This window comes from Rhinopithecus bieti, unplaced genomic scaffold, assembly GCF_001698545.2.
Source record: "Rhinopithecus bieti isolate Rb0 unplaced genomic scaffold, ASM169854v2 scaffold_30732, whole genome shotgun sequence".
Lineage (NCBI taxonomy): Eukaryota > Metazoa > Chordata > Mammalia > Primates > Cercopithecidae > Rhinopithecus > Rhinopithecus bieti.
The window spans coordinates 4,504,269-4,526,267 of NW_016814045.1; the positions used below are offsets into that span (position 1 = coordinate 4,504,269).

A 21,999-nucleotide genomic window follows, 5' to 3' on the forward strand; every position below is an offset into this window, starting at 1 on the left:
TCTTGATGCTTCTCTGCATTGTCTGAATTGTCTTCAATAAGCATCCATATTTAATCAGAAACCATAAACATATCATTCACTAAATACACATCTTCAATTGTATAGTTTTCAATATGGGAACAAATGAAAGTTCTGCTTTCACTGGCATATCATGCCATGTGGCAGTACACCCGAAACTACCAGATTTGGCGCTCCCAGCCCTAACCCCACAGTCTCAGACCTCAGCCCACTCCCTATTCCTGTCTCCCCGCGACCAAACCCACACACACATTCTCCTCCAGCCAAACTGGTCCCCACATGTTTTCCAAACCAGCCTTCTGTTCTATGTTCCTCAGCCTAACCCTCAAATGATTCAGAAACACACATGCACATGCACAGAGAGAGAAATAGAGACAGAGAAAATCCAAATACGAAAAAATGCTGATCATCATTGGTGAACCTAGGTGAAGGGTAGGCATGCTCACAATTTGCATTGTAATTGGATATTTTCAAAATAAAAAGCTTGGGAAGTAAAGGAGCAGTGTAGTATAGTATTTAAAGGCATAAATTCTGCATGAAATTACCTTATTTCAAGTTTCAGTCCCACTGCCTATTAGTTGGGAAGTAGTAACATTAGGCAAGGTACTTTCTTTTTTTTTCTTGAGACGGAGTCTCGCTCTATCACTCGGGCTGGAGTGCAGTGGCGCGATCTCAGCTCACTGCAAGCTCCGCCTCCCGGGTTCACGTCATTCTCCTGCCTCAGCCTCCCGAGTAGCTGGGACTACAGGCGCCTGCCACCTCGCCCGGCTAGTTTTTTGTGTTTTTTAGTAGAGACGGGGTTTCACCGTGTTAGCCAGGATGGTCTCGATCTCCTGACCTCGTGATCCGCCCGTCTCGGCTTCCCAAAGTGCTGGGATTACAGGCTTGAGCCACCGCGCCCGGCCATGGTACTTACTTTCTAAGACTCAGATTCTTCATCAGTAAAACAGGGATAATCAAAATCTTAGTGTATTTGTTTCCTACCATTGCCCAGAGAATGGAATATATGTGTGTAAAGGGCTTGGTTAAGAGTGCCACACACCCTTGATCATGAACTGTTAGTATCAATCCTAAATATGGAAATCAATTTCTTACCCGTGACTCTATTCGTGATATTCTCTACCCCCATAAGGTGCTCATCCCTGGACAACTAAGTAAAGCGCTACAGCTTTGAAATCTTTGCTTGCATGGTTTTTTTTTTCTGCCACTAGCCCTGAAAGCTGCTCCAATGCAGTGCCTGTCCCGCTGGTATCCATGCCTCCAGGCCCTGGCACAGAGCCTGGCAAGGGGGAAGAAGCCATTAAATGCACCGAACCCCAAATGAGAAACTCAAAGGGTTCAAGCTGTACTTTAAAGAAAACTCTTCTCATCAGGACCAAGTTTGCAATTTTGCTGATGCAGCCACTCTGTCCTCATGGGCTTCCTTGAGATAAGGCATCACCTTGATAAATTAGCTGTGGATATAGGCATCTTGCAGTTGGCATGGGAAAGCAATTTAATTTCCAATTAAGCCTGATTTCTGGGCCAAGAGGTTTGCCTACCTCGCACTAGGAGGATTATTCTGGCCAGGACTATTATTATCACAGGTCATGATTCTACCATGAAGTGGACTCTCAAGGAAGCTGATCCTTCAACCCTTGGAATGGTTCAGTGAGGCAGAAATACGGCCTCTGTGGGTAGGACCGTTTTTCCCCAGGAAATAAGTTTCTACAAGTAGAGTCAGGAAAGTTCAAAGCAAAGATAGGCAGTCTGTTTTTGGGCAAAATTTTTAAGTCAGGGTACCCCTAGAAATGAAGCAAGAGGTGAGAGAGGGAGGGAGGCAAGGCAGTCATCAATCAGGTCCACAAGCAAGAGAGGCGGGAAGTTGCTAGTGAGAAAAAGAAGGCAGGAGGGAGTTCTCTGAGCCCAAATGAAAAGAATCTGAATTATCGGTGGAAGCAGACACACTTGCTTGAAGAGAGAACAGATATTCGTGAAGCATCTTTTATGCACTGTGCTGAGTACTCCACATTCATGATTGATGATTCAATGCACCCTGTAAAACAAACACTGTGAGGCTCATTTTCCAATTGAGGAAACAGATTCAGGAAGATTAAATAAACTGCCCAAAGTCATAAACAAGACAGATTCAAACTCTTGTTTTCCTGAGCTTTTCTCCCTGCAGGCTCCCTCTCAAAGACAAATACAAAAACATCATTTAGGGCCATAAGGATAATGCCACACTCAGCTGTATCTTACCCACCAAAATTGTAAGCATGAGAAAAAGGCCTTTCAAACAAGTCCTGAGAGAGTGAAAATAAATGGTGGCTGAGGCTGCTTGGGGCGAGTGATCTGATGGAAGAGCTAACAATACCCACTTCTCTTTTGGGTGTTGTTTTTGTTCCCACCTGCCCCTCAAGGAGGGAGACCTGAGACCTGGGTACCATGGCCGAGCATGCCTGAGAGGCTCCTGTGAGGTCAGGAGCTCCTCCGGCAGCTTAGACTGCTTCAAACCAGTGGGATTCTGGCTTGTGGCTGAGGGGATTTCAATTTGGAAGGGTTGGAAAGAAACAACAGAGGGGAATGAGGGATCGTGACTAGTGGAGCCACAGAAAATTTAGTTAGATGCCAAGAAGGTGTGACATGGCCTAAGTTTAATTAATGATAGTAAAAGAGGACTCTAAGGCAATATGTAAGCAAGCATGCTGTCAACTCCTTTACGAATTCTAGAGTACATGATTAAACCCATAGTTTGGGAACACTTATGGAAAAAAGTAGAGATGAATGAGAGGAGGGTGCAGTCACTGAGAAGGAGCCGTGCCGGTGGACCAGACTCCCTTTTGTTCTGCTTTTGCATAGTGACCAGTTCAAGGATTGCTGCAACCACAGTGTGCCTGGGTTCCAGTTGGGCATGTGATGAGCTATGGACTGGAAAGCGTGGGTTCAGGCAGGTGGTAGCTGGCCTCGTGGTCCTGTCTGTCTTGGCAGTGCCCACAGCAGAACATTTGTGGGACTTTTTCAGATCCTTCTGCTTGGCCATCACCTCCACATCGATTGACACTTCAGAGGAGTGGTCCCAGGGAGTCAACTGAGAGCCTGGGCTCTGTAATGGAAAGGTATATGGAGGCATCTAACAAGCTCTCAATAGTTGACCTTGACCTGCTTGGCATTTTCCACTTTTGTTATGGGGTAAAAACTAAAGAACAAGATTCCCTGTGGTTAGAGCCGTATTCTGGGGCAATACTGCCTAGATTTGAAACCCAGCTCTGCTATTTGCTAACTTCTGACTTGGGGCAAGTTAAATCTTTTCCTTGTGCCTCCATTGGCTCATTGGTGAAATGAAGATACTAATAATAACCTCAAAGGATGTTGTTACTGTTCAATGAGCTGTGCCTGGAAAGATCCTGGCATTCAGGTAGGTGCTCAGCAAATGCTAGTCCTTATTACCATTAGGAATGACAGATTCTTGCACAGGAAGTGGTCAGCTAAATACATGCCCAAATGGAAGTGACTGCATCGTGCTATAGTGAGTTATTCATCCAAAGAGGTGTTGATGCAGGTTGTCATTGAAAAGAACTATTGTAGAAAGAGTGTGACTGTGTTCTCCCTGACAATACTTCTGACACCACATAAGAGGGTTTTTTTTTTCCCCTACTGATACCAACTAGTTCTGGCACCAACTGGGTGTCCTACAATTTAATTCAATTCTTGACACTAACTACCCAGAGTTAGCTCAGACCCCACAGGTTAAGAACTCAGTCCCACAAGACTGCCCCATTCAAATGCCAGTCACCAATAGCGTGTCCTGGCTATCCACACACTACCTGACTGACTGGGCATTCCTACAACCTCCCCCGCATCTCCAGGGCGGATATAATAATTTACTAGAGCGATCCACAGAACTCAAGAAAGCACTTTACTTACTATTAATACTTTACTTACTCTTACATGTTTACTGCAAAAGATATAACTCAAAAACAGCCAGATGGAAGAGACGCACAGGGCAAAGTGTGAGGGATGCAGCGTGGAGGTGCAGTTTCTGGGCCCTCTCCCAGCACCTTGATGTGTTCACCAACCCAGAAGTCCCCCAAACCCTATTATTTAGGGGATTTTAAGAAGATTTCACTACATAGGCATGATTGTTAAACCACTGATCATTGGTGATTAAACTCAACCTCCAGCCCATCTTCTCTCTGCAGAGGTTGCAGGGTAGAGGTGAAGGTTCTAACCCTCGAATCAAGGCTTGGTCCTTCTGGCAAGCAGTTCCCATCCTGAAGCTATTTACAGACCCACCAAGAGTTGTCCCATTAGAACAAAAGATACTCCTGTCACCCCTAAAGGATCTCTGTACCAAAGACCAAATAATTTTCTGTGGCACAATGGAGAGTTCAAGCACCAAATAGAAAGTGGAGAAGTGCCAGATGATCTCTAAAGTCTTACTGGCACTTAGAGAAGAAGCATTTGTATTTGAACATGTGAAATCAAAGGGGAGTTGAGTAGCAGGGGCTCCAGAATTGACAGAGGAGGAGGACTCAGTGCAGCAGTCTTGTGGGGCGTGGGGACAGAAGACACGTCCCAAAGCTGCATGTGCCTCTCAAGCCCCTGCTTTTGTTTTATGTGTACTGGGGATAGGGGAGGTTGGTATGAGATGATGGAGATTATGGGAGAACACAGTCCATCTAAGCCACCTTTGACTCTGCAACTGGGGGAGATGCAGCAGGCCTGGGGAGGAATCACAAATGTGGTCCAATACTCAGTTTAGAGTTGTTGGCTTTGCTTCCATATACCTCCCTTCTCATCTCCCAAATCCTTTGAGGAAGTTGGCTAGTGAAAATGTACTTATATAAGTAGGGAGGGAGAGTTGTGCAAAGCTAGGAAGAAGCTGAGTTCTGCATCAGATGTGACATGAGAAAAATCCAGGAAAGCACTGTGGAGAGGAGGATGATCCATCAACTGACTCATCTGGGGGAACAGGATCTGGGAGCCAGAGGTGATACAGAAAACTGAAGCCCTCCTCCTGGCCCCCAGTGGGAATCTGATGGAGCCTGGTGGAGAGCTTCACATTTCCACAGGGCACAGTGTGGGAGGAGTCTGAAGGCCTCATCTCTGGATGCACTAGACTGGCAGTGCTGAAGCTTTTCATCCTCAGGACTCCTTTACATGCTTGAAAAAGATCAAGGATCCTAAGAGCTTTGGTGTATATGGGTTATATCTATTAACAGTTACCATCTTTGAGATTAGAACTAAGAGTGGTAAAATATTTAATTTGAATTTACTTATTTAAAATAATAATACATCCATTAGCTATTAACAAAGTAACATAATTTTGTGAAAAATAATTATATGTGCCAAAAAATACATTGGGAGAAGTGGTATTGTTTTATATTTTTCGCAAATCTCTAATGTGTTAGTTTGCTTTAGAAAGGCAGCTGGAATCTCATTGCTATGTTGACATTCAGACTATTGTAACAATGCATGTTACATGACCTCTGGAACATTCCACTGCGCTCCTATAACAATGAAAATGAAAAAGGCAAATAGTGTCTTAGTGTTATTACGAACAGAGTTTTGACTTTGCAAGCCTCCACTTTGAGAACTGCTACACTGGACTCTAGTGAATTTCTTCATGTCTCTCTGGTCTTCCTTTGGTCATTTTCTTTCCCCTCTATATCACAGGGCAATGGCTGGTAAGGTACAGGAAGGTGGCACTTCTGTTCAAACAGTGTCTTCTCAAATATTTCATAGAATTCAAACTCCCCCAAACACAAGACTAATTCAAAGAATACCGGATAGTCTCACATAACAGCCTGTGCTGCCAGTGAATAATAAAATAAGTGCAGTTTGCAATGCCCTGACCCAAGGAGTTTAAGATCAATTTTGGATAAATTGTTGATTTAGAGGAGGAGCTGGTACCACTTCAGGAAGTCACAAAAAGTAAGATTATATTAGTATTTATATTGCACTATTTTAAATTTATATAATGCCGAGTCTTCACTGTGAAGAAAGAAGCCCCTCACTATGATTGGTAAAGGGTAGGGAGAGAGAATGGCAAGAAGACACCAAGTTCCTTGCAGGCAAGCGAGTAGATACATCATAAAAGTGAAGTGAAATTCCAGTCCTCTGAGATCTTCAAAAATAGAAGAAACCCTCATTTCTTTCCTCCTCTGGTTGCAGCTTGGACTGATGAGCTAAAGCTCTGTCTGAGGCCTGGCACTGTTAGGATGTCCCCCAGGGTCCTTCCCACCCCAGTTTTGGAGCTCAGGGGGCCCCTTGCCTCTGATTTCCACCGTTTTGTCTGAGTTCCGGAGGAGGAGGACACATGGGAGAATCATCCAGGTGCACCTCTCCAGGTGTGAGTCACTGGCCCATGAAAGGACAGTAATAAATGATGGAAGCACTAGACACTCATTAGCAGAGTGGTTTATTGAGAACTGATGAAGGTTCTCTGCTCCCAGGCAGATATTATTGCAAAAAACACGTAAGCACAGTGTCTAACTCCATTATGCCTAAATTCCCATTATTTCATGCTTATCCTTTGCATATAGTTCTGTGAGCAGGAGACAGTTGTGGCATTTGCTAGAAGGCCAGTCTTTGTTGACAGGAGGAGAACATCTGTCTCAAGCAAATGAAGATCATCATTAATAATTTATGGGACAGTGGGGGTTAGGCATCCCACATACTAATTTTCCCAGAGGAACATGGCCTTTTCCCCTGCAGGGATTGTTTGGGTGTTCTGAGTTTCTGTGTATTTTAGTCCCAAATTCAGGTGCATGGAAACCATTGACAAAATAGACCCTTTAAATCAGACTCCCAGTTGGGACTTCCTTTCTTATTTTTCTTCCTTTTTTTAACTTACATTTTTGAGATAATTGTAGATTCACAAGCAGCTGTATGAGATAATACAGAGACTTTCTGTGCCCCCTCTACCTAATGTCCCCAATGGTAATATTTAATATTTTGCAAAACTATAGTACAATATTACAATTAAGGCTTTCTTAAAAGACTCACAAGGACCCTTGAGACTTCCCTGATCCCAGAAGGGAAAAATTCCAGGGAATGATGAGCTGCCTGGCTTTGGAAGGAAGGTCCACCAGGTAAGAAACTGGAGGCCACAGTGATACCTCAGGGCTCCCTGGCTGGAAGTGGCAGATGCTGGTGCAGATTCCAGGGCCTCGCCTCAGAACTCCAACCTGCATGAGGACACCTGGGTTCCAGGGATGCAGCACAGCTCCCTGCTTGGCCCCTGTGGCTTTGGGTGGCTGTGTTTCTCAGCCCTTCAGCTGGCTCTGCTGAGTTCTGTGGTTGAGATGCCAGGCTCTGGAATCACACAGCTCTAGACTAGAGTCCTAGCCCCTCACTTTACAGATGGCCTTGGCCAGTTACCTCTTACAGCCTCAGTTTTTCATAGTAACTTAGATTGCACTTACCATGTGTCACTATCCTAGGAAATTTACATAAGAATTCGTTTCATGCCAAAACTCTATGGAAAGATACTATTATTAGCTTCATTTTGCAAATGAGGAAACAGGCACAGAGAGGTTATTTGCCCAAAGTCACCCACCTTGTGAATGGCACTGTTGGAATTTGAACACAAATAGTGCACATCCCAGGTCCACCTACTTAGCCACTGTCCTCTGTTGCTTCTCATCATCTATGAGGCAGGTTCAGGAGTACCTCATTTTTTTTTTACAAGGCAAACTAATTAGCACAGTGCCTGGCACAGAATAAATAAGCACCCATACATACCAGATAACATTGTTAGTATAACTTCTGGAAGTTTGTGAGTATTCATGACGTATTCTTGTTACTAACAATAGCTCTTTTTTCCTGATCCTCTCCCTTCTCCTACCTTCCACCCTCCAAGAGGCCCCAGTGCGTGTTGTTCTCCTCTTTGTGTCCATGTGTTCTCATCATTTAGCTCCCACTTATAAGTGAGAATACACAGTATTTGGTTTTGTCTTCCTGTGTTAGTTTGCTAAGGATAATATTGGGCCTCCAGCTCCATCCATGCCCCTGCAAAGGACATGATCTCCTTCCTTTTTATGGCTGCATAATATTCCATAATGTATATGTACCACATTTTCTGTGATAATGGGTACTAGACTTAAGACCTGAGTGATGAAATAATCTGTACAACAAACTCCCATGACACAAGTTTACCTAGGTAACAAACCTGAACGTGTACCCTGCAACTTAAAATGAAAGTTAAGAAAACAAAAACAAAAACAAACAAACAAAAATAAGCTATAGTTGCCATTTTAGACATCTATGATGTGTCAAACATTCCTTCAGCCCTCCCAACTATCCAGAAGGAGTCCTTCTTTTATAGATGAAAAAACTAAGAATCAAAGAGATGAAATCGGGCAGCGGTAGAGACAGGATTCAAACCCAAAAGCTGCATCTTTGTTTTGTTTTGTTTTGTTTTGTTTTGTTTGAGACGGAGTCTCGCTCTGTCGCCCAGGCTGGAGTGCAGTGGAGTGATCTCGGCTCACTGCAAGCTCCGCCTCCTGGGTTCACGCCATTCTCCTGCCTCAGCCTCCCGAGTAACTGGGACTACAGGCGCCCGCCACCTCGCCTGGCTAGTTTTTTTGTATTTTTTTAGTAGAGACGGGGTTTCACCATGTTAGCCAGGATGGTCTCAATCTCCTGACCTCGTGATCCGCCCATCTCGGCCTCCCAAAGTGCTGGGATTACAGGCTTGAGCCACCGTGCCTGGCCAGAACTGCATCTTAGACTCACAGCACTGGAAGAAACTTCAGACACCGGCCTAACTTCACACCCAGCTCAGGACTGGTCCTGCTGAATGGTCACTCATCTGCTCTGAAAAACTTGGCGACAGGATGCTCGCTTTCTATACCAGTAGTTCTCCGGCTCGAGGTGTGCCACGGAATCCCCTACACCATTGTTAAAACACAAAGCATTGCTACCCCCACCCTGTGCAGGGCTTCTGGCATGGTGTGGCTGGGACAAGGGCCTGAGAGTGTGCAGTTCTCACAAGCTGCCCCAGGATCCTGATGCTGCTGGTCCAGGGACCACACTTGGACAGTCATAGTTCTAGGAACACTTCCTGGAGTGGGAATGGTAAAGGCGATGGCTTCTTCCCATTTAGACCTTTTCAAATCTGAGATAGGCTTCCCCAGCAGGCTCAGTGCCGGAGTCCATACCCTCAATTTAAGTAATAAATCCTCCTCCACATCATGACCTTTCCTCCAGAGGGGTTTTTAAGATTGTGTGTTCTGAACGGCCTGTCTCTGACTGGAACCCAACTCCATCCCCAGACCCACTTCCATCTTTTTCTGTGAGGGGATACACTCTCTCAACTTTTCCAAAATGGCATCTACCGTGGCTTTTCTGATTAAAAACATATGGAACACAACCTTCCTATAACAAAAAAATTTAGAAAAGCACCAAAAATAAAAAAGGGGTAAGGAAGAAAACAGAAATTAACCACCATCCCGCCGCTAATATTTCGATGAGTTCTCGTGTATTTCCCTGCAGCTGATTGTTGTTTTGCATACATTTATTAATATTGGAATTAAAAATATATATGGCACTTTGTATCCTAGAAAATAGTAATACTGTAAATGTGTTCTAGAAATGGGAGCTGCTGTTGTTCTTATTAGAGAATTCAAATAAAGAACTGAGGCTCGCTGGCGACAGCTTCCAGGGGAGGATGGGTACCCCTTTGAGACAACAGGGAGAACACAGGCACAGAGGTGATGATCATTGTTCTCTGTGGGGCACATAGTGACGCAACTGGAAACAGGTGTGAGTTTGTTGAGTAGGGACAGGTAATAGAGAGCTATAACTGGCTGGCCTTATGGCCTCCACGGCACTGGGGAGCCATTGTACATTCTTGAGCAGGAAATGACTTCACAAAGGGATTTCTCAAAGGTTAATCCTGCAATAGAAGACAGGGTGGATTGGAGTGGAAGAGTGGGAGGGCAGGCGCAGAAGGCATAGGTCTGCAAGTGGGGAGCAGCCCTGGGGGCTCAGCCAGTCCCCCATGCCCTGACAAGTGGTATGGTATGGATGGCTCTACTTCTGGGCTGCCAGGATGGACAGGTACTGGTTGCTCTTCACCATGGCGATAATGAGGAGGCCACCGGTCAGCAGGAAGGTGGGCCAGAAGAGGGAGAAGAGGAGGGTCTGGGGCCCGTAGAGGCGACGGAACAGCACGCTGGTTTCGTTCCCCGGAGGTGCGGAGAAGCAGTAGAAGACCTGCTGCTCATGGAAGTTGGCTCTGACCTTTTCCACGTCAACCCGGGCCGTCTGGTAGTTGTCCAGGCTGCCTGGGATGTAGGAGCACTGTGGGGAGAAGCAAGAGCAGCCGTAGGCTTGGAAATCCCCATTTCTTAGCCAAGGGCTTGATATGAAGCAAAGAAAAATATCAGCTTTGTAGTCAGGCCCCTGGATTGGAGTCAGGACTTTGGTCTAAAGCTTGGCAGGCCATGCGCTGTGCAGGTCTGGAGAGCACGCTGTCATTTGTGTCGTGTGTGTGGATGGCAGTGCTGGAGCTGCGCGGGGTACAGGCTACACACCTGGGCACATGTCCTGCCTTGGAGTCCTGGCTCTGCCTGGATTGGCTGTAGAATTTTTGGCAAATCGCTCACTCTTTCTGAGCCCTGATGGCTTTATCACTTAAATGGGTGAATATCAGTTTCAAAGGATATTATGAAAGAAGGACTTCAAACAGAGCTATCTAAGGAAACCAGGGAGGGACACAGGCCAAGTGGGCTATGTATTTGAAATGGAGATCATGTGCTCAATTGCCTGCAGGGCTCATGAAGGTATTGTCAGCGGGTGAAGCAGGCAAAGCAGTGAGATGAGAGGTGCCCACTGACACTTGCCTTGGTGCCAGGAAGAATTGCCAGGGAGTGGCAGGGCCTGACAATAGGGAGAGAGCCAGCTGCCTCCAGACAGGCAGTCACCACTCCCTCCAGACAATGGATGTCAGGCCATCTAGAACATCTATAATAGCCAGACCTCCAACACTTTAAGAGAAGTCAGAAACCAGATCACACCTGTAATCCCAACACTCTGGGAAGCCGAGGGGGAAAGATCCCTTGAGCCCAGGAGTTCGAGATTAGCCTAGGCAACATGGCGAGACTTTACCTCTACGAAAAAAGTTAAAAATTATCCAGGTGGGCATGGTAGTGTACCTGTAGTCCCAGCTACACAGGAGACTGAGGTGGGAGGATCACTTGAGCCCAGAAGTTGGAGGCTGCAGTGAGCTATGATCTCGCAACTGCACTCCAGGTAACGCAACAAAGCGAGACCCCATTTCAAAAAAAAAAGTAAAATATTAGCTAAACTTAAAATTGAAAACCTTTGCAGTTTCAACCTGTGTACAGCGAACAAAATACGTTGGCAAGCTGGTATTTGACACTGGGATCCAAAGGAAAGAAAGGATGCGTCAAAAAGAGTTTTGTGGCAGCAGAGCGTGACACACATTTAATTCTGGAGACCCAAATGGCAGGTGTTGAGCCAGCTTCCTTGCAGGTCTCAACCACTCCCTGGATTTATATGAGGCCCCACCCTGGAAGCTGCCTCCCTGAGGGCTTTCACTCCAGCAGCACAGAGGAGGGTTGCACTGTGGTTCTCACAGCCTGGGAAATGGGGAGCACTGCACTCAGATATAGCGTGCCAGCCAACCAGGGAGCAGCTGAGGCTGGGGAGAAGCTGGCTCCTGAGTAATCTGGCATTCAGAGCTTTTGGGTACTGCCAGGTCCTCAGTAGCACAGAATCCAGCGTCCTGAGCTGAGGGTAAGGGGGCCTGGCCTGAGTCTCTCCAATGCCTCTGACAGTGACCTTGGCTAACCTAGCTCCTTAAACAACAGTGTGGCTATGGAGTCAGACAGGCCTGAGTTCTGAGCTGCATGACCTTGGCAACTGCCACGACCTCTCTGGGACTTGTAATATGGGTTAGTGAGGCCACCTGCCTAGAAGAACTGTCATGGGGATTCGATGAGATGATGCATGTAACGCATTGAGCACAGAGCCCAGCACATGATAAGAACTCAAAAAAGTGGAAGATGCTATTATTATTAATGATAATATGTTTTGACTTATCTATGAAATTGCAACAACAGCTCCTTCTTTAACTTCTTAAAGAGAGGTCTCGGTGGCTCAAGCCTGTAATCCCAGCACTTTGGGAGGCCGAGACGGGCGGATCACGAGGTCAGGAGATCGAGACCATCCTGGCTAACACGGTGAAACCCCGTCTCTACTAAAAAATACAAAAAACTAGCCGGGCGAGGTGGCGGGCGCCTGTAGTCCCAGCTACTTGGGAGGCTGAGGCAGGAGAACGGCGTAAACCCAGGAGGCGGAGCTTGCAGTGAGCTGAGATCCAGCCACTGCACTCCAGCCTGGGCGACAGAGCGAGACTCCATCTCAAAAAAACAAACAAACAAAAAAGAGAGGTCTATGGATGAGCTCTGAAGTGGAGGCTTCTGCCTGCTCAGGGTTCCTCTGGATCTTTTATGCTGGGCCTGTTTGGCAAGACACTGGGCAGGAATTCGCTCTTCAGGGCCAAGCCCAGAAGCCGGGGCCTGAATGCATCCTTTCTCTCCTGTCCTGGGTCCCGCTAAGCCTCGTTATCTGAATGATCTGAAACCACCCAGCTTTTTCCCAAGCCCTGCAGTGTAAGGTCCCCAGGACAGACAATGGGAGGGGATTTAGAACTTACCTGCTCCAGGCTAAGACTCACAGGAAAAACTGAGGGTAGACTGTGGCCCCCACCGTCAGAGTTGGAGAGTGGGATGAGAGCCTTCATGGCCCTTCACAGGGATTCCAGAGGACACCCAGCTCGCCTGGGGCCCCAGCTACTTGAACCCCTATGACGGATGTAGGCGGAAGAGGCAGCTAGCCCACAACCCAGCTGCTTGGCAAAAACACAAAGGGCATTTCCACTGTTTCTTCCCAGCCCCTGCAGCCTGCTATCAGCACCACACCTGGTCAAGCCTGGATGGCAGAGGAGAAGACGGCAGTGGCTCCAGCACATCCTTCCTTCACATCCTGCTGGCAGCTCATTCAGGGGATGCTCCTCTGAGCTGGCAATCTCAGGACCAGGGAGGCAGCCTGAAAACCAGCCTGCTCCAGCCCATATCATACCCAGAGAATGTCACCAGTTATTAAAAATCTGTGTCTTGCTTTGGGATAAATTAAGGGCTACTGAATGCCAAAGCAGAGGTCATGAGCAGGAGCTACCTCCAGTGGGCCCGGAGACCTCTCTCCACCTGGTGGGGCCGAGTCACACTAGCGATGACAAAACACCTGACCATCCTGCACTGCCCAGACCCACTTCTCCTTGACCTTCAGCACTCTCAAGATCCCAGAGCCTCCATGCCCCATCCCAGGCACCCTGCCCTTTCCCATCCCATCAGCCATCAAGTCCTGACAGTCAGCATCTCCCTTGCTGTAGGCCCACATCTTGGTCCTGAGTGCTTGCTGTGGCCTTGGCTCCTCTGTCTCGTAACTGGACCCACACACCTGTAAGCTCCATCTTCCTGGCCCAACTCTGATCATGCCCTAAAGATTCCCATTGCCCACAGCAATAGTTTCCAACCTTAGAATCACCTTGGGAGCTCCATGAATGGATCTCTAACCAGAGATTCTGCCTTGATAGGTCTAGTTTTGGACCCTAGTTTTGTTTTTTTAAGACTCCTACGTGGTTCTAATGCATAGCCAAAGTCGATATATCTTGAGACATACACACATTTTAATTCCATACTGTGATGATCAAAGGCCTCTGAGAATAGGCGTTAGTCTGCCCTGGCAGCCTTTTCCAGCTGCATACACCCCATCATGGGTCACTTTCTGTCGTCAGCCCTCTCATCCCTGTCTCCACCTAGCCCTTCCCTCCACCATGCCTCCTCCTATAGGCATACCCACTTTCCATATCACCTCCTTCTCTATGCCTTGCATCCTGTGTCTGTCTGATGTTAAAAGCCTCACCCAAGAACTTTTCTTTCTTTTTTTTTTGAGATGGAGTTTCACTCTTGTTGCCCAGGCTAGAGTGCAAGGGCGCGATCTCGCCAAGAGCCTTTCTTTCTTTTTTTTTTTTTTTTTTTTTTTTTTTTTTTGACACAGAGTCTCACTCTGTCACCAGGGCTGGAGTGCAGTGGCCGGATCTCAGCTCACTGCAAGATCCACCTCCCGGGTTTATGCCATTCTCCTGCCTCAGCCTCCCGAGTAGCTGGGACTACAGGCGCCCGCCACTTCGCCCGGCTAGTTTTTGTATTTTTTTTTTAGTAGAGACGGGGTTTCACCGTGTTAGCCAGGATGGTCTCGATCTCCTGACCTCGTGATCCGCCCGTCTCGGCCTCCCAAAGGGCTGGGATTTCAGGCTTGAGCCCCCGTGCCCGGCCTCCTTTTTTTTTTTTTTTTTTTAAGATGGAGTTTCGCTCTTGTTGCCCAGGCTGGAGTGCAATGGTGTGATCTTGCTAAGAACCTTTCTGATACCCCCATCATTGTCAGCTGGAAAACATCCTCCTCCTCTAATCCCTGTAACTTCCTCTATTCTTCTCCTCAGTGCCAATCCCTCCCTGCTAGGCCTGTTCATGCATGAGCTCTCTCCTCTTGAGTCCTACAGGCTTGACACAGGAGGTGCTCAATGACTGTTGAATAAATAAATGAGAGGAGGAAGGAAGGAAAGAAGGAAGGAAGGGAGGAAGGAAGGGAGAGAGGGAGGGAAAAATAGAAAGGAAAGAAGGAAGAAAAGGAAAAAAGAAGGAAAGAAAGAAGGAAGGGAGACAGAATATGGGCCAACTGATCGCTTTAGGAAAGGATATGGTGGCAAGTTTTGTTTTTTGGAAGGGGAGGGTGGGATGTTGGGAGGCAAGGATAGAAAAACCATCTGAATGTTTGTTTATGGAGGTTACTCCAGCCCTGAGTCCCTGGTTTCCCAGGGAGTCACTGGGATTCCACTTTGAGGATCTGGCCCTGGGCCTGGTCCCTCATTTGACTGAGGTTGTAGAATGAAAGTAATAACACTCATCGCTGCTTTTGTTTGAGTGCCCACTATTCACCCAGCATCAAGCATGGCACTTTATATACAGCGTCTCTGACTTGATAACAGCTCTTCACGGTGCAGCATTAGCATTCCATTTTACAAGGGTGGAAACTGAGGCAGGGAGAGGCTAAGTGGCTTGCCTAGGTTTGCACAGCCAGATAGTGGCAGATTCAAACCCAGGTCTGTGTGACTCCAACATGGATGAGCTAGGGCTGGCTCAACCTCATTCCAGCTGGGAGACCTGGTCAAGCGGGTTGATTTTTCTCAGCCTCAGGGACAGAGACAGTTAGGAACAGGCTCACACACCTGACAGGGATAAGGGGATGTGTCCCCATCCCACCAGTTCAGTACCTGCTGGTTCTGGTCCCGAGTGTCCTCTGTGTGGTACAGCACAGCCCACCTGCCTGCAGCTGACACGTTGACCCACAGGCACGGGTACTGGGGCACCTTCTTGCCCTTCAGCTCCTCCTGGTCCCTGATGTTGGTCTCAATCAGGTGGCACTTGGATTCCTGGGTCCACACGCTGAGGAGACCACACACAGGCACACATTACACTTAGAACTGAGTGACACACAGAACACCCATTTGAACCCCTGATCCCCTGGGAGCCTTTAGAGGGATCCAGGACTGGGCTCCTCATCTTGTCTTAAGCATCCAGCAATAAAGGCACATGACCCCACAGTCCCTGGACACAGGGAGGAATTGTAGAAGCTGGATGGGGTCTTAGACATTATCTATATAACTGGTTCTCAACCCTGGCTACTCTTCTAAAAACCTGGGGAGCTTTGAAAAAGATTCCTGTGTCCAAGCCACACCCCGGAGCAAATGAATCAGAACTTCTTGGGTGGTTGGGCCCAGGCTCTGGTGGTTTTTCAAAGTCCCTGATGTGATTCTAACAAGCAGCCAAACCTGAGACTCTCTTATTCAAATCATCTTCCTTTTGCAGAGGCAGAAGAGAAACTCAGAAAGATCAAATGACTTTGCCGAGGCCATGCAGGACCTGAAGCTAGGTCTGAGTGGCTTCGAAAACTGTTCTTTCTCCTAAAAGGAGCAGATGTAGGAGGGCCTTGATTTGAGCCAGGATGGGAAAGATGGTGGGGACGATCTTTAAATGGTGCCTCACCAGGGTAAGGGTCCAGCCTGGAATCACTCCGGTGTTGTGAAGAGTGAGGCTGCAGCAGGCCAGGGAGAGGCTAACAGCTCATCAACATGTTAGTAAATCAATAGTGATTCATCTCCCAAGTATCCTGCGGGAGACCCACTGCCAGTCAGAAGCGGGCTGTCAGCTACTGGAACGTGCCCAGAGCGTAGGTCTGAGTCTTATTCTAAGGACAGGCTGAGAGAACTGAGTGTGTTTGTTCCAAATAGAACACAAATTAGGAATTCACAGTTCTTCCTTAAAGTCTCAAAAAAACCCAAAAACTCAAGTGGTTGATACGTCAGGGAGCAAGGGACCCTTCTCTGAGATTCCTGAGCAGGAATTCAGGGAAGCAGATGCTGGCTCAATGCAGACACATCAGAAAACCTCAAACATGAAATGGTATGTTCACTGAGGCAAGGAGCTCCCCCTCACTTGAGGTATTCATCAGGAGGCTGGATGCCCACCTGACAGGGAGGCTTCAGAGGGGAGAGAATTATGCAGCTGAGTTGTAAACGTCTGTAATTCTCTGATTCCTCCTGGGATCAAACTTGCACTGGAATATTTCCTCTGATTCTTTGCTAATTCTTGTGAGAAGGGCATCATGTGTCTGTTACCACCAGGTCCTAGAATCTCAGAGCAGTGGGGCTCAGTTCATCTTACCTTCCCTGTACTTGAACCCTAGAACCTAAGAATGAGCATTGTCTTGACCCTGTTGCCTATTGAGTGAGGGTCAAGGAGAGGGGTGAGTAGAAGGCCAGGGTTCCTTACAGATGTCAGACCTTTAGGAGAGGGGTGGGGGGTGGGCAGGCCAGAAGAGCTCAGTACCTTTTCTGGTAGAGGGGCAGCAGAGTCGTGACCAGGACGTAGTAGGTGATGACGGCACACACCACCATGGCTACACCCAAGCAAAGGGCTCGTGTCTCTCCCCGTTTCTGGGCCATCACCAGCTTCTTCACCATATTCACTGGGGGCAGTGAACATTTCTAGGTCCACAGAAGCAAACAGAAGTGAAATCAGCCCAGTTCACAGGTGATCCACAGAAAGAGAGGACAGGTGAGAGGGGAAGGTTCTCAAATACTAATATCACTCTTGTTTGTATTTGGAGCTTTGCAACTTCCAGAAGGCTTGCTTTTCAGACCCCATGTAAGCCTAATCCATGCAATTGAGAGGCAGTTGCAGATAAACGACCTATGATTCAGAGAGGTAAAGTGACTTGCCCTAGGTCACACAGTATGTAATAGGCTCAGTAATGACCCCCCAAGATGTCCATTTTCTAGTCCCTGGAAGCTATCAATGTTACTTTATGTGGCAATGACTTTACAGAAGTGATTAAGATAAAGGCTCTTGAAATGGGGAGACAATATTGGATTATCCATGTAGATCCTAAATGTAATCCCAAGGGTCCTAATAAGAGGGAAGTGAAGGGAGATTAAACATAGAAGAGAAGGCTAAGATGATATAACCAGGGAGATAGCAATTGGAGTGATGTGCCCACAAGCCAAGGCGTGCGGGCAGCCATCAGAAGCTGGCGGGGGAAAGGAACAATGGCTCATCCCCTACTGCCACTGGAGGGAGTGCAGGCTGCAGACACCTTGCTGGTTTTGGACTTCTGGTGAAATTTCTGTTGTTTGGGGCCATCAGGTTTATGATCATTTGCTACAATGGTCATAGGTCCCATACAGTGAGCGAGCTGTCCATGTGCATCATCCACACGCCTCCTTCCATGGCACTTATCTCACAGGGAAACTTGGAGTATTCCTGCCCAGAAATGGTTCTGTGGTAGGCCTGGCTGGGCCGGGCAGCAGGCAGGGAAAGGACAGGAGGGCCCCAGAAGACAGCTGCAGGTTGTCAGGAGAGGCAGGAGGTTTACCATTTTCTGTTTTTTTTTTTTTTTTTTTTTTTTTTTTTTGGAAGGAACCTTCCCCCACTTCAAGCAAAGAAAGAAGAAAGAAGGCATCATGGTGGCCTCAGAGATGGCTTTCTTATTTCAGGGTTTGAAGCCACCTGGGACAAAGCGGAATGGGCACATTGCTGGTGGTGGCTTTCCTTCTCTCCTCCTTCTTTAGGCAGCAACTCCTTGTTTTTTCCCGGGGCATTGACCCCACCCCAGTGCAAGCAAAGATTCCACCCTCCCCTGCTAGGCTCCTGATCGCTCCCCCAGGAGCGTGAATCTTGACAAAGACTTCAAGAAACAGCCCCTTAATCTATGCTGCCTGGAGCCACAGAGACGCCCAGCCATGGTCCCCGTGTGATCTCCTGTGCGTTCCACAAGCTGTCCTAGAGCCTTCTGATAAATATATTTGCTGTTGTTTTTATGTGGTTAAGGTAACCAGAGTCCATTTCTACCAAAAATACCAGGGCCATGGGACCTGTTCACTGTAATCCTCCATTTTAGGGGAAATTTTAGCCAGATATCAGGGAAGACTTTATTGTCCTTGCCAGGTCCCTAAAGTAATAAACATACTATGTTTTATTTGTTCGTTTAATTAGTCAGTGTCCAGGGGACAGGCATTAGTCCAAAAGATTTTCAGCAAAGTGCTCTATTTTCTGCTCAGGCGTCTCTTAACTACTGGACTGTTTCAAATATTCAATCAGAGATTCTTGACTCCCTCCCTTCAGCCAGGCTGCCCCCATACCTGGGCATCCCTGCTAAAGGGAAGAGTCCAGGGTCAGGCAGCATGGATACCCATTGCACCTTCCCAGTGAGCTGGTCCACCTCCCCTGTCAATTGACAGAGGTGACATCCAATGATAACTTTTTCTGCTTTATTTGGAACCAGGAGGTGGGGTTCCCCTACATTCTAATGGAGACATTATAGAAGCACAAGCAAGCAGAAATTTCCCCCAACAAAGAGAGATGTTTTGTTCAACTCCTTTTTATCCTTTTCCTTCCATTCTGTGATCTTGTGGAACTGGGAGAGCCCATGCCTTTTTCTACCTGGCGTCAGTTGAGAAAGCCTCTCCATATGTTTACAGGTAAAGCAACAGAATCACCTGGAGGTAGGCTAAAAGCCCCAACAGACTGCTTCCCCAAGACCTTTAGGGGTCACTGGCACTTGGCCCCACCCCAGATACTGTGAGACATAAATCATTTGAAGCCAATGGGAAATCCCATTTTGGAAACCTAGGGCTGAGCGTCCACAACGAAGCCATTTCTCTCCTGGGGCAGTTGGAGCGTACCTGTGGGGGTTTCCTGTTGCGTGCGGGCTCCTTCCTGGCTAATTGGCCCCCTACCTTCCAGGGCCACTGCCTCCTTTGCTGTGTGGCTTCTAGTGCACTCCCAGGCCCCTGGGCACTCCTGAAGCTGGTGAAGGCAGGAACCTGGTTTTACCAGTTTTAGGAGCTCAGAAGGAAAGGAAAAGAGAGGCTTCCCCGTCACACAGAAGTCTGGAAACTTGGTTTACTCAGGTCTGACCTGTGTCTAATGCTCTGATGAGACTGTTGCCTGCACTGAGTGAGTGAGTTTATAGAGTCTTGATAAATCCTCCTGAGACCATGCATGGGGTTCAATGCAGATGTGACTTCAGCAGGAAGTTAATATTCAGCATCCAAAGGGAGAACCTTTGGCGGCAGGAAGGATGGGAACTGTCAATACCCCCCGAGGGACAGAAAGAACAGGAAGAAGTGGGTTTCAGCTATCCTAGGAGGGATTTCAGTTAGACTTTAAGAAGAACTTCTCAGGAGGCTGAGGCAGGAGAATGGCGTGAACCCGGGAGGCGGAGCTTGCAGTGAGCTGAGATCCGGCCACTGCACTCCAGCTTGGGCGACAGAGCGAGACTCTGTCTCAAAAAAAAAAAAAAGAACTTCCCAGTTTTGAGCATTTCTAAATCTCTGAACTTCTGGGATGTATCTTCCCATTTAGAAAGGTCACCTGAGGTCTGGGATAGATTCAGAGAAGATGGAGGACAAAGGAAAGCAGGACTTTGGAGTAGTCAACAGGTAGCTGGGTCGACATCCTTTTCCTTAGAAGGACAAGTAATAGTGTACATTGTGGGGTGTAGACAGGGCAATTCTGAGGTCATCAGACATGGAATCAAATCCTGGCTTTGCCACTTAGCAACCATATAACTGTGAAATGAGAATCATGGTACCTGCCTCAGAGTGTTCAGCTAGAGATCAAATGCCATATTGAGTATCAGGCATGTATCATAGTGCCTAGCCCCAAATCAGCCCTCAGTAAATATTAGCTATTATTACTGATGAAGGAAACCCTGAAAGTTTGGAGCAGAAGTCTGGACCCCTCTTGATGAATCTATTTTTTGTCCCACCTCTCTACCAGTGACAAGTGCCAGGACTGGTGTTAATCTCCAGGCTGCAGCCTTCTGGCTACTCTGAGAACTGGGACCTAGAGGACCAGGGCATCTACTACCAGAGTAACCTGGCCACTGTGCCACCCTCCCTGCTGGCCATCAGACCACGGGCCCTCCATCCGGAAGGACAGCCCTGAGAGGAAGGGAGTCCTCCTGCCTGCCTTCCTCCCTGCCCCGCGGCAGGCTGCTTTCCCCACAGTCTCCCTCCAGCCCAGTCTTCGGAGAAACAACTTCCCAAGTGCTTTCAGATCCAGTACTCACAGTCTCCCCGGCGCCCTGTGGGTCTTCAGCAGCAGATGGTTTCTTTCTGCCTGGCCCACGGCCCCCACCCCAAAAGAGGCCACAGAGCTCCAGCAGGAAGTTTGGCCTCCCCGCCCGTCTCCAGGGAAGCAGACTTTGGTCCCCATCTGGGGCAAGCCTCCATGCCCAAACATGGTCAAGTCTGAGCACACAGCCTGGAGACACAGACTCAGAGAGCAGGTATCCAGCCCTGGGGAGGGCAGCTGTTACCCAGGCCCTGCACCTCCATCTTTCCAAAGTCTCGTGGGAAACAGATTGCAAACGACAACAGACAACAAGACTGAGAAACTACGAAAGATCAGCCTGGTGTATTTGGAAATATTTCTTCTCTCTGGCTCTGTAGGCTGGCAAAGATGCCAGAAATAGGAAATGATTCTCCTTTTGTTGGCATGAGGAAGGGTGGAGTTGGGCTGGAGGGGTTGGGCTTGTCACCAGTCCCTGGCATACCCACGCTGGAGCAGCTACAGCTCCCTGCCTTTGGCACTTATGGGCTGTGTGATCCTGACCAAGTTATGGCACCTCTCTGGGCCTCAGTTTCCTTTTATGTTTTTTGTTTTTCTCGCAAACTTATCATTAAAGGACCTCAGTTTTCTCCCTTGTGTTACTGGCATTTTTAAAACTGACTTTGCTTTAGGGTAGCGATGAGGGTTAGAGACAGTGGGGATTTATGGCAATGGAAGAGAACTCACCTTTTAAGGACCAACCAAGATGGAGCTGGGAGTAGTGAGAGCTCCACGGCTGCTTCCAATCAGGTCTGGACAGTCTGCTCACTATGGGCCCTCCCAGAGACTGTGAAAGTACAGAGATTTGTACCTGGCACTCAGACAAGTGAACATCAGCATTTACAGGCAAGAAACATGCTTTTAGATCTCTGCTGCTTCATCTGTAAAGTGAATGTAAGGATTAAAAATCAGCAACAAAGGGCAGGTGCGGTGGCCCATGCCCGTAATCCCAGCACTTTGGGATGCCAAAGGTGGACGGATTGCTCAAGCCCAGGAGTTTGAGACCAGCCTAGGCAGCAGCAAAACCGCATCGCTACTGAAAATACAAAAATTAGCAGGGCGTGATGGTGCATGCCTGTAGTCCCAGCTATTAGGGAGGCTGAGGCACGAGAATTGCTTGAACCAGGAGGCAGCGGTTGCAGTGAGTCAAGATTGTGCCACTGCACTCCAGCCTGAGCAACAGAGCGAGACTCCATCTCTCTCTCTCTCTCTCTCTCTCTATATATATATATATATT

The 21,999-nt window shown here is 47.8% G+C and overlaps 2 protein-coding genes and 1 long non-coding RNA gene across 3 annotated transcripts in view; 2 read left to right on the top strand and 1 right to left on the bottom strand.

The window, feature by feature from the left end:
- Nucleotides 1-21,999, top strand: part of KCNIP1 (potassium voltage-gated channel interacting protein 1) — a 394,968-nt gene that overhangs the window by 17,109 nt on the left and 355,860 nt on the right. The gene's annotated exons all lie outside the window — the stretch shown is intronic.
- KCNMB1 (potassium calcium-activated channel subfamily M regulatory beta subunit 1) lies at nt 9,497-21,132 on the bottom strand. The gene is made up of 4 exons (XM_017849417.1): nt 20,722-21,132; nt 16,977-17,134; nt 15,362-15,533; nt 9,497-10,305 (listed from the first exon to the last, which is right to left on the bottom strand). Exons 2-4 carry the CDS (start codon nt 17,108-17,110, stop codon nt 10,036-10,038), a joined length of 576 nt encoding a protein of 191 aa, XP_017704906.1. The 5' UTR covers nt 17,111-17,134; nt 20,722-21,132; the 3' UTR covers nt 9,497-10,035.
- Nucleotides 20,956-21,999, top strand: part of LOC108513610 (uncharacterized) — a 34,729-nt gene continuing 33,685 nt past the window's right edge. The window contains exon 1 of the long non-coding RNA XR_001880957.1: nt 20,956-21,066. This is a non-coding gene — a long non-coding RNA (uncharacterized LOC108513610). The remainder of the gene's footprint in view (nt 21,067-21,999) is intronic.

Excerpts from the sequence above, each read along its gene's own strand:
- KCNMB1 (XM_017849417.1), bottom strand. The coding sequence starts at position 17,110 with ATGGTGAAGAAGCTGGTGATGGCCCAGAAACGGGGAGAGACACGAGCC. Across the intron at positions 15,534-16,976 it reads CTGCCCCTCTACCAGAAAAG|CGTGTGGACCCAGGAATCCA; the intron begins GTACTGAGCTCT and ends TGGTCTCCTCAG. Across the intron at positions 10,306-15,361 it reads CTCGGGACCAGAACCAGCAG|TGCTCCTACATCCCAGGCAG; the intron begins GTACTGAACTGG and ends TTCTCCCCACAG.